Raw genomic sequence first — 14,492 nt, forward strand, 5'->3', positions numbered from 1 at the left:
ATTCGGCTGATATGCGTTTCTCTCCTGGCTCTTCCACTGAGGAGCAACAGTCCTGCAGCAGGAATGTCCTCTCCTTTCTGTTGCTCCTCAGTGGAAGAGCCAGGAGAGAAACGCGTATCAGCTGAATCATGGGGGACACTTAACATTTATAGAGTCGTGTCTCTACATATCTACATAACGCTCCATATCCATGGAAATCCTTATATTCGTTAATTTCCAGTGAAATCGAACCATGAGAGAGGATGGACTCTGAAAAACAAACTGAGGGTTCTAGAGGGGAGGGGGGTGGGAGGATGGGGTAGCCTGGTGATGGGTATTAAAGAGGGCCCGTTCTGCATGGAGCACTGGGTGTTAATACGCAATGAATCATGGAACACTACATCAAAAACTAATGATGTACTGTATGGTGATTAACATAACATAAAAAAAAATCCAACCTGTTTCGAAACTTGTCTTCTAATCAGCATTCAGGCGAGCAGGGCCGGAGCACGCGTAAGTGGTGAGGCTGATTGGCTGGGCACAGGGGCGCCAGGGTGTGGGCTGTGCCCTCTCCTCTCACTCCCAGAGACGCAGGAAACCAGGGCGCTTTCGAGCAGCGGCTCCTCCTGGCTCTAAGAAGCCGGGTCTGCTATTCGCGTCCGCCGGGTCTTTCCTTTAAAGTCAGACTCTCTTCTTCCAAAATTCTCATCTTGGTGGATGTTCCGAGGGAAAGCCCGAGGTAGGGGAGCGCGAAGCAGAGGGCTAGATGGGGACAAGTTCGCAGGAAGGGTCGGGCTCCCCAATTTCCTGAGCTTGGTCCCTGTGGGAGAAGGGCTTCGGAGGGGAGGGGAGGGAGGGGGAGACTCCTCTTGGCCAGTCCCCCGGGAAGCTCCTGGAGCACCCCAGCCCACAGGCTTCGGCGCTCGCCACGCGCGCACTGGGTTATGCTGCCCGGAACGCGTAGAGCCGGCGCGGTGCGGAGAGCGGCTCTCGGAGCGGGCGGCAGGTGCCCGGGGCAAGCATCACCGCCCCGAGAGGAGCCGGGACCCAGAGCCGCACAGGCGGCGGCCAAAGTCCAGGATGGGCCGCCGCCCTCCCGCGGCCCGCATGGAGCGTCACCTCCATATCCTGCGGGTTCCCCATCTGATCGATGGCCTGTGGTTTCTCCTCAGGTCACGATGGATCTTGAAGGAGGCCGTAATGGAAGAGCAGAGAAGAAGTTCTTGAAAATGGGCAAAAAAAGGTAGCCAGTTTGTTTCACTTTCATACTTTAAGTGGCTTGAGAAATTTTGGAGATGTATTTCTAGTCTCCAGCTCCGAAGTAAATGAAGACGGTATTTTTAACCTTAAACGCAAGTGGTTTTTCGGCAGAAGTTCGCTGGCTGAGTGGAGGACAGCGTTTACACATTCCCACGGCCTTGATGAACTTCTTCCTCAGGCTTACTGCCCCCCACACGCCAGTGCTCTCACATGCTTCTCTGTGGTTTAGGAACTTTCTGCTTTACGAGCGCTGTTGATCGCCCACGTCCCGGGACATGGGCTGCTTGCGCTCTGCTCCGCGGTCCAGTCTCTTGCTTCTGGTGAAACAAACATTCTGGACATAGAAACACTGCATGTTTGTGGCATGGCAGATGGGACAGAAGGCCAAAACCACATGTAGGTGTTAAAAAAAAAAAAAGGCAATGACTATCTGACTGGGTAGAAGACATTCTGGAAAGAGAACACTGCAGTACCAAGGACGCTACTAGCATTGTGTGAAATTATTGGTAATGGAACCACAAAGGGAAATAGCAAGCAAAGTTTGATCACAGTGCAGTGTCCATACAGGAAATTTTAAACTTTGCTCAATAGGTTCATTCTTACTGTAAATTGTAATAAAAATTAAAAAATAAAGTAAGTATATTAATATTATTAGGAACCAAGCTTTTCCGTGTAAAAGAAAAATACAAATAGGGACATCAGGTTTTTAAAAATAATGTTAATACAAATAGGGACATCAAATAAGTTTTTAAAAATAATATTAAATTTGAACCGGACTTCAGTATGCACTCATGATTTTTTAAATGGTTCACTTTCTATCCACCGAAGGGGACAGTAGCAGTGAGTACACTCATTGTCAGATCTTGGTTTCTGAATACCATTCCTCACTAAATGGAATCTGTACTCCATGGAGAAGTGGCTAATTACAACCATGGATGTTGGGATTGGGGGCAGATACAAAATGAGCTTGGACTATCTTGTTGTTCAAAAAGAACACAAGAGCTGGCATCACTGTGCTTGACTGTGAAATACTGTATAGAGTATAGTCCATGAATCTTTAATACAATTCTGAAACGAGGAAAACAAAAAAGGTGGGAAGAGGTGGGGAGAATAAAGGAATATCTTTTTTTTTATAGAAAAATGCTATCGTATTGGAACCTGCGTTATCATTGATTCAGGCAAGGATTGTTATGGATCTTAAACCATTCAAAGAAAAGTTGTATCTAAGACTTATCCCAGATTTTTGCTAGGAAAAAAGGAAGTGGGGATTTTCACTGGAGAGATTTTTGCAGTTAGCAATCTTAACCAAGGGATCAGACCTGGCGTCACTCATGGTGGAGTCCTGTGTTAGTGACATGACACCACCTGGGAAGTATGTTTGCAAAAACATTTAGTCTGATTCCTATCAAGCTTCTAGACTGATGCTGTCCAATAGAAATACAATGTGAGACCCATTTGTAATTTTTAATTTTCTAGTAGTAACATTAAAAAAAGTAAAAAACAAGTGAAATTAATTTTGAAAGTATATTCTAAAGAAGCCAGAATATTTAAAATTTTATTTCCATATGTAATCAGAATTATTAATGATACAGTTTACATTCTCTTTTTCATACCAAGTCCTCAAATCGGCTGTGCATTTTATACTACTGCACATCTCAATTTGGACTCAGTTTGACACTGACATATCCAAAATGCAGGACAGTCTACAAGACATCTTGTTACTACAAAAAGTCAGTGTGGGTGGAGGGGGCAGAAGGACGTCTAGATTTAAAAAAGAGACTGAAGAGACAAAACCATATAATGTGTAAACCTTGATTACATCTAAGTTCAAAATCAAAAAAGGAAAAACCTATAGAAAACATTCTTGGGAAATTTGAAAGTGGGTTGGATATTAGTTGATATAAAAATTGCTATTAGTTTTCTGAAATGTGAAAATGGTAGGAAAATGTGAAGTGCCCTGAAAGTTTGCAACTTACTTTCAAATGACTCAGCAAAATATTAACAATGATACTGTATACTTACATAGATAAAGAACATAGGGTCAAAATGTTAACAGTTGCTGAATCTAGGTGAATTTTGTGTGGGTAGTCATTATTAGTGTTCTTTCAATTTTTCTATTTGAAAGTTTTCATAATGAAAATTTTCATATACACAAAAAGACTCCATATAGTGGAAGGGAGATATTGCCCTTTTTGTTTTTAGGTTGTTTGTTTTGTTTGATACCTTAAAGAACTATGTCCTTAATACACAAACACTTAGGGATATTGGAGTAAGAAGTACTGAGGGTATGTGGAAAGAAATGGTAAAGAAATTCGTTGGAGCCTGCTCATACCTTCATTTTATTATTGATTCTTACCATGCCTACAGACTTCTTTTAAACAAAAAATTGTTTTTTTAGGTAAGTAATTCTTATTAAGCTGTCCTCATCATCACTGATTTAAATCTGTTCTTAGTACAACTATATATATTTTCCCTAGTCTTACTGAGGTATAATTGACATACAGCACTATGTAAATTTAAGGTATACAGCATAATGGAGTGATTTAAACATATTGTGAAATGATTATCACACTATGTTTAGTTAACATCTATCATCTCATACACATACAATAAAAAGAAAAAGCAAAAAAAATTTTTTTCTGCTTGTGATGAGAACTCTTAGGATCTATTTTCATAACAACTTTCATATGTATCGTACAGTACTGTTAACTGTACTCATCATGTTGTACATTACACCCCTGGGACTGCCTTATCTTTGTACCTTTGGCTCAAATTCCTCTAGTAGCCACCCCCTCTCAGCCTCTGATAACCACAAATCTGATCTCTTGTTCTATGAGTTGTTTTTTTTTTAACTATATGTTCTAAATTGGAATTATAAAGAAGCATGTGGCTTTGCTAATATATATATAATACTCAGATGATAGTATCATTTGGAATATATGTATTTCTAAAGGTCTGATAAGCGACTTGCCTTTTGTAAGTCCTGTGTTTCAAGCTGATGAGGATATATTAATGATCTAGTAGGGATGAGAGATCAATGTGGAAATGAATTTCTATATAATGGATTATTTTAGAAGTCTGAGGTTGTACTGAATAATAGCTTAGTGTTTAGGGGATAGGCTTTTCCTTTTAAACTTGGCTTTGTTCCAGCTGTGTGACCTTGGACAAGTTCATGAACTCTGTTCACCTGCAGTTTTCTCAGCTCTGACAGAAGGACAAAAATGTGCCTGCCTCATAGAGATTGAGATAAGATTAAATGAGATTGTGTTTGGGAAGTGTTTACTTAGCCAGTATTTGAAATATTATAAAATTTCCAGAGTAGGAGCAGTTTTAGAGAATGAAAAAATAAATAAAAGGCTTGGAGCTAAAATTCAATTATGTGTGACTGCTTTTTTCCTCTCATCCTGGTTCCAGAGATACTGAAACCATGCTTTAGTGGGAATAGGGTGGAACCAATTCTGAAGAGCTATGTTTGTGTATTTTGTGTGTTTTCATGTCCGTCTAACATCACTTTAAAGCCAAATATGGGGTAAGCTGTGGATTTTTTTTCCTTTAGAAGTCTCTTCAATTCTTTGACCTCGCTTAGCGTAAAGAACAAAGACAAAGATGAATTTAGTTTTGAACTTGAAAATCTGTATAAAAATAATGTGATTCTTCTCTGGAATAGTCTTTCATTTGTACATATGAAAATAAAGATGCAGAGGCTGCTTTTGGTCAGTTTGCTTGCATGCTCTAGGTGGCCGTCACACAGTGGAAAACAGCTTATAGCTAGAGTCATTTGAATCTGGACTCAAAATAATAATTAGCCTTCTTATTCCTGAGGACAGCTTTCTGATAGTTTACAGACCATCTTTTTTGATTATAGCTTTTCTAGATTGGAATTTATTGCCATAATGGTACATTTAGGGCTCCAGACATCCTTTCAGAATTAGATTGGCTCATAGAGAATGATTTAATTACCTTTCTTCTTAGGTTAGTTTATCCCCAGTATTTGATTGCCACTACTCTCCATTCATAGAGAATGATTAAGGATAATATGTAGGTAGTATGTAGATAGAATATCTACTGCTAGAATTACTTAGATGATAATTAAGAGAATTAACTCTGGAGAACATGAATGATTTTGTAATTACAGGTCTTCCTTAACTTACCATAGGGTATTTCCCCATAACCCCATTGTGAATTAAAAATACCGTAAGTTGAAAATGCCTTTAATACACCTAACCTACTGAACATCGTAGTTTAGCCTAGCCTACCCTAAACATGCTCAGAACATTTACATTAGCCTATAGTTGGGCAAAATCATCTAACGCAAAGCCTGTTTTATAATAAAGTACTGAATATCTCATGTAATTTATTGAATACTGTACTGAGAAACAGCATGGTTGTACGGGTACAGCATGGTTTTGAGTGTATGGGTTGCTTACCCTTATGATCTCATGGCTGACTGGGAGCTGTAGGTCACTGCTTCTGCCCAGCCTCACTAGAGAGTACTGTGTGCATATTGCTAGGCCAGGGAAAACATCCAACTTCCATACTGAAAGTATAGTTTCTATTGAATGCATAACACTTTCTTACCATCCTAAAGTCAAACCATTGTAAATCAGGGACTGTCTGTAGAATAAAAACAGGAAGCTCTCTTTTATTATTATTATTTTTAAAGGTTTTATTCTTTTGAAAGAAAGAGCACAAGCGGGGGGTGGGGCAGAGGGAGAGAGAGAAGCAGACTCCCTACTGAGCAGGCAGCCCAACATGAGGCTTGATTCCAGGACCCCGAGATTATGACCTGAGCCAAAGGCAAATGCTTAACCATCTGAGCCACTCAGGCACCCCAGTATTATTGTTTAATAATTGCAAAAGTTGTATGTCTGTGTATTCATCATAGAAAATTAGGAAATACCAAAGGTACAAAGAAGAAAATATTTTGAAAGAAATCTTATACCCAGTGATAATCATATTTACAGATTTCTAAGATACATGTAAATATGTTTAAACTTCGTAAATGGGATCATACTATTGATGTATATTTTTATGGAATAATATAGACATGTTTCTTTGTCCTATTATTAAATGTAGGATCTATGTTAATACGGTCATTTAAAAATTTACATAATTTTAAAGGTTTTGTGTAATCTTGTTGCTGTTTTTCAGTAAAAAAGATGAGAAGGAAGAAAAGAAACCAACTGTCAGCACATTTGCAATGGTGAGTCTGAATTTATTCAGTGTTCAAAATGCTTTGGAAATTTGACGTCTTCCCTAGAAAAGAGGTATTTCATCTGGTATAATCTTTTCTTGGAACGTATGTTAATGGAGAGATAAAATGAATAGGTTTAATTTAGCTTGTTTTCAGTGGAATGCCAGTCATAATATGCCATGTAAATTGAGCCTCAACAGCCACTCTTCATGGCCTACATTCCAGTATTCTGCTAATTTTTTATGTGGCCAGTGGTCTGTTATCTATGCAAGCACTTGTCCCTATGATGGTCTCAGCCATCTAGATAGAGGAGACCAGCCCCAAGGGAGTGTGGTTCTAAAAGGACACAAGGTCCCTTGTCATCAGTGGCTCTCAAATTCTGGCAGGTTTGAGGTCAAAGTCTCAGGCACCCAAAAAATAGAAGTTAACAATGCATTATTTATTACTATGAACTTAGCACATGTCATTATTCCTCTTTGCTGAATAACTAATAATCTCAAATTTGAACCTTTATATAATTCATCTCACTTTCTGGTTGCATGGTGGTTGCTTAGGATCAGGCTTGGAATAAGACAGGGATTTTATAGGTGTGGCTGGATGATGGTCTCTCTCTACCTGGATACTTCTTTTCTTCTTTCCCAAGAACCTGGAACACTACTGAACCACTTAAGTCTGGCAGTGAGTGCATACTTTATAATTCAGTCATAACACACCAGATAATTTTTAAATGTTGGTGGTGGGGGAGGGATAGGCTATCTTGTAAAATGGATATTAGCAAATGGATTATAAAAATAGTTACAGGCAGGAAAAAAACAGTTGCCTGACTTTGACACTGGGGACTCTGTTGTTACTTTACATGATCATCTTCTTGCGCTAAAGTTGCTCTGGCTATGGTTTCACCTTTTGTCCTATCACTCCTCTCTTTGGAATATTTTGGGAATGAGACTACATGTTTAGGTCATTCTCAAAAAGACTCCTTGGGAGGGTGTGTGCCTGAGCGGTTCAGTAGGTTAAGTGTCTGACTCTTTATTTCGGCTCAGGTCATGATCTCAGGGCTGTGAGATTGAGCCCCATGTTGGGCTCCATGCTCAGTGCAGAGTCTGCTTGGGATTCTCTTTCTCCCTCTCCCTCTGCCCCTCCCCCTGCTCATGCATTCTCTCTCTCTCTCTAAAATAAATAAATCTTTAGGAAAAAAAGCCTATTCAAAAGGGGCAGTTTTTGTTTTATATTTCATTCTTATTTATTAAAAGAACATTTTATGTTAAAGTAGGGGTATTCCCAAGATTTAATTTCAGTTTTGTCATTTTGAGACCAAAACGTTTCTGTCTTTTGTAGTTTAGTTTTTATGATTTGTAGCTTACATTTTTTTTAAAAGTCTTATTTTAGAAAATCTAACAGATCTAATTTAGAGAGGTAATAATATCGATACAATTTAAACCACCAAAGAATAAAAATCCGGGGTTTAAATGTGAGGGAATGACAACGCATACAGTATTATATGCCATGTGTTGTTCTAAGGATATAGAACTCATTCAACTGCTGCAACTCCCTTTGAGATAGATACTATTATTATTCTAATTTTACAGATGAAGAAACTGAGGCCAGACATACTAGTTTGCCCACCTGATACACAGCAGGGCCAGGATTCAAACCTGTAAAGTTCATGTTCTCAATCACAGTGCTCAGGATGGCACAGAAGGAATATACTGTAAGACTTTTGAGGAAGAGAAGTACTATTTTTTTTTTTTAAAGATTTTATTTATTTATTTGACAGAGAGAGACACAGCGAGAGAGGGAACACAAGCAGGGGGAGTGGGAGAGGGAGAAGCAGGCTCCCCACAGAGCAGGGAGCCCGATGTGGGACTCGATCCCAGGACCCTGGGATCATGACCTGAGCCGAAGGCAGTCGCTCAACCGACTGAGCCACCCAGGCGCCCGAGAAGTACTATTTATGTGGCTTTTCTTCATGTCTTTTTCCTGAGGAGTCTGACATAGAAAACGAAACTGGACTTGTATGTCAAACCTATAATAGACATGAGGACACATTCAGAACGTTTAACAGTTTGGCGCTGATGTTATCAGCTAAGACAAAAATTCATGTGTCGGGGCTCCCCAAGAACCCCAGGTTCTATGATTCACTAGGAAGAGTGACTCTCGGGACTCAGCATATTGTCATACTCTTTTTTTTTTTTTTTTTTTAAAGATTTTATTTATTTGACAGAGAGAGACAGGCAGAGAGGGAACACAAGCAGGGGGAGTGGGAGAGGAAGAAGCAGGCTTCCCGCTGAGCAAGGAGCCCGATGCGGGGCTCGATCCCAGGACCCCGGGACCATGACCTGAGCCGAAGGCAGACGCTTAATGACTGAGCCACCCAGGCGCCCCATATTGTCATACTCTTGATACTCATGGCTAGGATTTATTACAGCAAAAGGATACAAAGCAAAATCAACAAGGGGAAAAGGAAAGAGGGAAGCAGAGGTCCAGGAGAAACCGGGCATAAGCTCCCGGAGGCTTTGCCCAGTGAAGTCCCACTTAACTCTCCCATCAATAAATTGGGACAACTATGAAATGCTACCAGACAAGCTCATTAGAAACTCAGCACTCAAAATTTGTACTAGGGGCTGATTACATAGGCATGGCATATACCAGAATTCCAGACTCGTGGAAGGAAGGCAGGTATTCAGCATAAAGCACTTTGTCCAAATAATTTGGCCATTTTTATCAGTTAGGCGATGTTAACCCCTAACCCCAAATCCAAGTTCTAGATGCCCACCAAGGGCCAACCTTGAACACAGGTCTTGTGAAACAGCAAGTCTCAGGCTTACAACGTTAAGTTATTTCTACTATGAGACTTCCTGGCAGTCTTGACAAAGTGATGAAAAAAGAGGTAAGTAATTTCAAGTTTTTCTGTGAGCATTTTTTAAAAATATTGGGCCTTGTTTCCAAAGAACAAGAAACATAAAAGTAGAATAAAATCTAAAGCAAGTAAGGAGGGCGCCTGGGTGGCTCAGTTGGTTGAGCGACTGCCTTCGGCTCAGGTCATGATCCTGGAGTCCCGGGATCGAGTCCCGCATCGGGCTCCCTGCTCGGCGGGGAGTCTGCTTCTCCCTCTGATCCTCCTCCCTCTCGTGCTCGCTCTAATTCTCTCTCTCTCGAATAAATAAATAAAATCTTTAAAAATAAATAAATAAATAAAGCAAGTAAGGAAATGGGACAGATGGAAATCAGGACAGGAAAAATACCAGTGGGGCTGCAGTTCCTACACACAGCACTCCTGAAAGATAACACGCCCTTGGCAGGAAGGTGCTGCAGATTCAACTCTGAGCATGCTACTTCATGTATCTCATTGAAAAATTAATTTTTTTCAGAAGAGTTAATAGCTATTATCTATCCAGTGCTCCCTCTGTGCCAGGTACTTGTGAAGCACAGTGACCCAATGACATAGACGCTTGTACTGTTCTTACACTAGATGATGAAACAGAGAAGTTAAGCAATGCATCCAAAGTCCCAGATTGATTTAGCTAGTAAGAGGGCAGGCCCAGAATTTGCCACAGTCTGCTGACTCCAGAGCATGAGCACGAGCAGGGGGAGGGGCAGAGGGAGAGGGAGAAGCAGACTCCCCACTGAGCGGGAAGGCTGACTTGGGGCTCCATCCCAGGACCTTGAGATTATGACCTAAGCCAAAGGCAGATGCTTAACCCACTTAGCCAGCCAGGGGCCCCTCCAGAGCTAGAGCTTTTTTTTTTTTTTTAAGATTTTTTATTTATTTATCTGAGAGAGAGAATGGGAGACAGAGAGCATGAGAGGGGGAGGATCAGAGGGAGAAGCAGACTCCCCGCTGAGCAGGGAGTCTGATGCGGGACTCGATCCTGGGACTCCAGGATCATGACCTGAGCCGAAGGCAGTCGCTTAACCAACTGAGCCACCCAAGCGTCCCCAGAGCTAGAGCTTTTAACAACTTTAATCACTTATGATAGTTTATGATCGGTTAAGTTTTTATCTGCTTGGAATTAAAGAGTTCTCTTTTGATACTGTGATCTTCTGGCCACCTGGTCATTCCTCAGTCATTGAAGATTTTACCATCAGGTTCAATGTCTCCCTTTCCACACCCAGAGCTCCTACTATCTTGGGTAACTTTTATGGTGTTCTGGGTAACCGGTGCTCCATGACCTTCACAGGCGCAGTCATCTGTTTCTCCCCTTCACCCCAGCCATCTGCCTGTATACTCAAAACCTGAATTGTATTGTGTTTCGAAACTGTTGTGCCTCCAAAGTGACCACCTGAAGCAGCAGCTGAAATCAGTCAGCTATCTCTTTTCTTTTCAATCTGCTCACTATTCTCTCTGGATATTTGGCCCATTGACCCATCACTTTTCCATCAGCCCCTTCTCTTGCCCAAACTATAAACATCCTTTCACTTGTCATCCCAGCAAAATCACCGTCTGCTTTCTTTCTTGCTTTCCTTCACCTAATTGTTGTAGCACACCTCACAACAGGGTGTATTCCCAGCCGAAATCCTACTCTTCTCAGTGACTATGTCAGACCTCTACACTTTTCAGATTTCCCACTTCTCTTCTTCCCCCTTTTGTGGATGAGCTCTCCTTTTATTTCACAAACAGAATGGAAGCCACCTGACAAAAGATCATCCTCCCAATCTACAAGCATATCTCCCCCTGGATTAGATCCTTCTTCCTTCCCTCCTGATGTACCAGGAAGAATCTGGTTCTTAAAACTAATCACTCATTAGGGGCACCTGGGTGGCTTAGTCGGTTAAGCATCCAACTCTTGATTTCAGCCCAGGTCATGATCTCAGGGTCATGAGATCAAGTCCCATGTCAAGCTCTGCACTGAGCTTGGAGCCTGCTTAAGATTCTCTCTCTCCCTCTCCCTCTGCCCCTCCCCGCCCCCACACGCACTTTCTCTCACACTCTGTCTCTTAAAAAATATGTAACTCACTCATTTGTACTTTGACTCCCACATCCTCTGCCTTCTCAAGGACCTTACATTACTATTATTATCATCCTTTCTCTTCTGTATCTACAATCTCTCCCTCTCTATGGGGTCTTTCCCATTGGCATTTTTATGGGAGGTATCTTCAGTTCCACTAACCATCCTTCAAGCCACCCCTCTCTTGCTCGCTTCACACACAGGAGCTGCCTTTATTTGTGTCATTTTCACTTTGCATTCACTTCTTAACATATTATAACTTGGTTTCTGTTTCCACCACTCGTCAAATTCAGTAGACATGTCTGGATTCCATCTTGACTTTTAAGTCTCCACCGTATTCTTTCTTCTCTTCGCTTCCATGATGCTACAGTCTGCTGATTTGGGTCTTATCTCTCTTTTTAATTTTTTTTTTAAAAGTTTTATTTATTTATTTGACAGAGAACATGAGCAGGAGGAGGGGCAGAGGGAGAGGGAGAAGCAGACTCCCCACTGAGCAGGGATCCCGACGCAGGACTCGATCCCAGGACCCCAGGATCGTGACCTGAACCAAAGTCAGATGCTTAACTGACTGAGCCACCCAGGCACCCCTCTCTTATCTCTTTTGTCCTTTTGTCATTTTAGTCTGTGAAGTTAGAGTTCCTTAACCCCTTATCCCAGGACTCAGTGATTGTGTTGACATTTTCATACTTTCACATAGACATTTCCAAATTGTTTTCATGCAAAACTTCTTTTTCATTTGAGTTTCATTCCACACAGTTTTAGTTTCTATCCATTTGCAGTGGTTTCCTTTACCAATTTGTAGTTACTTTCGTTCCTCCATTGATGAAGTTGGCATGTAATTGCTTCTACTTCTCTCAACTATGCTCTCATTCTTCTTCTATTTGGGTAACCTTAATAATGACTCCTAGGCCTGATGTTCCTTGACCTTTTCAGTTCCAACAACCTTGACTCCTGCTCCTTTAGTAAATTACACTTGTGAACAAGGACCTTGGGTTTATCACCTGGGTGCACTCCCATCTAAGAAATTATAAACTCAAAGGTATCAGCTTCAACTTTTCAACCTCAATTTTTTATTCCTTCTAGCTTAGCCTTTTAACTTTGTTATATTTTTTTGGACTTTGTGTACTCATTTCCTATTGCTGTTGTAATAAAGTACCACTAATTTAGTGTCTTAAAACAACACAAATTTATTACCTTATAGTTCTAGGGCCAGAAGTCTCACTGGGCTAAAATCAAGGTGTCAGCAGAGCAGGATCCCTTCTGGACGCTCTAAGATAGAATGTTTCCTCCCCTCCCCCCCCCCAGCTTCTAGAGGCTGCCTGCCTTCCTAGACTTATGGCCTCTTCCTGCATCCCTCCAGCCTCTTCAGTCATCATTTTTCCTGCCACTGAGTCCGAACCCCTTGCCTCCTCTTGTAAGTATCCTTGTCATTACATTTGGTCCACTTGGATAATACAGGATAATCACCCTATCTCCAGACCCTTAACGTCTGTAAAGTCCCTTTTACCATGTAAAGAAACATTCACAGCTTCCTGGGATTAGTATATAGACATGTTTATGGAGCAGGGGCCTTATTCTGCCTACCACACCTGGTCAAGGCTTTGCTTTCTCAACCACTCTCTATTGCTGGTCCCCTTACTCCATTTCTGCTCCTCTAAAAAGCCATTCTATCAATAGTAGTCACACCAAATCTCCTCAGTTCCTGCCTTTCCTTTGCATTTAGTTGGGAAGTTTAGAGTAAAACCCAGACTCCCTTCTCTGGCTATAAAGGCCCTGTGTAATCTGTCCTCTGGCTCATCTCTGACCTCACTGCAGAGAAATCTCCTGCACTCTGCTCTTGCCACAGTGGTAATTCTGTTTGGTCCTTGAGATACCATTTGTTTCCTTTATTCTGTAGGATGTTGTTCATTTCGGTTTCCTTCCTGTATTTTCACCAATCATCTCTGTGACTGATGTACCCATAAACGTGTGAGACGTCATTAAATAGTCTGTCCTTGATGTTGCTTCCTTGTCTGGTGCCCATTCTCTTGCTTTACCTTTTGCCCCAAGATCATCAAAAGGACAGTCAACATGCTGTCTCTATTACTTCATTTTCAAATGATTCTTAACCTCAGTCACTCTTTTTCTCTTCCTGGATGATCTTATCCAGCTCCCATGACTTCTGCTATATATGCTAGTATCATGAAACTGCATTCCAAACTCTGAATTCTCTCCATGTGCTTCTCAGATAGCACTTCCAGGATGAGCCATCAAATAGCACAAAATGAGATTTCCCTGTGTCCATTCCCTCCAAACTTGCCTCCTCTGGTTTGCCCTAGCTCAATGAAGGGTGCAAAGTCAATCAGCTTTTTATTACTGCTTCTACACCTCATACCCCAATCTTCTCTGAGCATACTGCTCTGCCTACTGTTCTTTCTGGCTAGAATGTCTTCCTCTTGTTTCTGAATGTATGCCAAACTTGCAAAGCTGGGAGGATGCAAAACGTCCTCTGTGAAGCTTTTCCACAAAGGGGGAAATGACCATTTGCTCAGTTCTCTGTCTGCTTTACTGCATACACTATGTTGTCTTAGCATGCAGAATATAGATTGCTTATACTTCTTTGCTTTGCCTTCCTCCTTCTCTTTAAGCACTTTGAAGGCAGGACATAAAGCTTTGGTATTTATCTGTCTTTTATCAGTCATTAGGTAGGCATTGAGTAAATATTTATATTCATGGCCTGCTTGTTTTTATTATGGCCAGTGATTAGCTTTGGAAGTAAAAGATCCTGTGGGAGTAGGGAGAAGTGGAGAGAAATCCTTGTATAACAACTCTTTTCTCTTCCTCTACTGAGGAATTTGATATTTTATCCACTTTAATGGAGTCTCTAAGAGAAGATGAATGGCTTCTGCCTATCTCTTCCTCCTTATTTGTGTTTTTTTAATTTTTATTTATTTTTTTATTTTTTATTGTTAATGTTGATCACCATACATTACATCATTACTTTTAGATGTAGTGTTCCATGATTCATTGTTTGTGCATGACACCCAGTGCTCCATGCAGAACGTGCCCTCTTTAATACCCATCACCAGGCTAAACCATCCTCCCACCCCCCTCCCCTCTAGAACCCTCAGTTT

The 14,492-nt window shown here is 41.1% G+C and overlaps 1 protein-coding gene across 1 annotated transcript in view; it reads left to right on the forward strand.

Annotated features, from left to right (window-relative positions):
- The first annotated feature begins 547 nt into the window (after positions 1 to 547).
- The window catches only part of ABCB1 (ATP binding cassette subfamily B member 1), a 103,489-nt gene continuing 89,544 nt past the window's right edge, over positions 548 to 14,492 (forward strand). The window contains exons 1-3 of the mRNA XM_006729592.3: positions 548 to 718; positions 1,152 to 1,222; positions 6,391 to 6,442. Coding sequence (XP_006729655.1) covers positions 1,158 to 1,222; positions 6,391 to 6,442 — 117 coding nt within the window. The 5' untranslated portion in view covers positions 548 to 718; positions 1,152 to 1,157. The remainder of the gene's footprint in view (positions 719 to 1,151; positions 1,223 to 6,390; positions 6,443 to 14,492) is intronic.

Source organism: Leptonychotes weddellii, chromosome 12 (genome assembly GCF_054177405.1).
Source record: "Leptonychotes weddellii isolate Sample4059 chromosome 12, ASM5417740v2, whole genome shotgun sequence".
Classification (NCBI taxonomy): domain Eukaryota; kingdom Metazoa; phylum Chordata; class Mammalia; order Carnivora; family Phocidae; genus Leptonychotes; species Leptonychotes weddellii.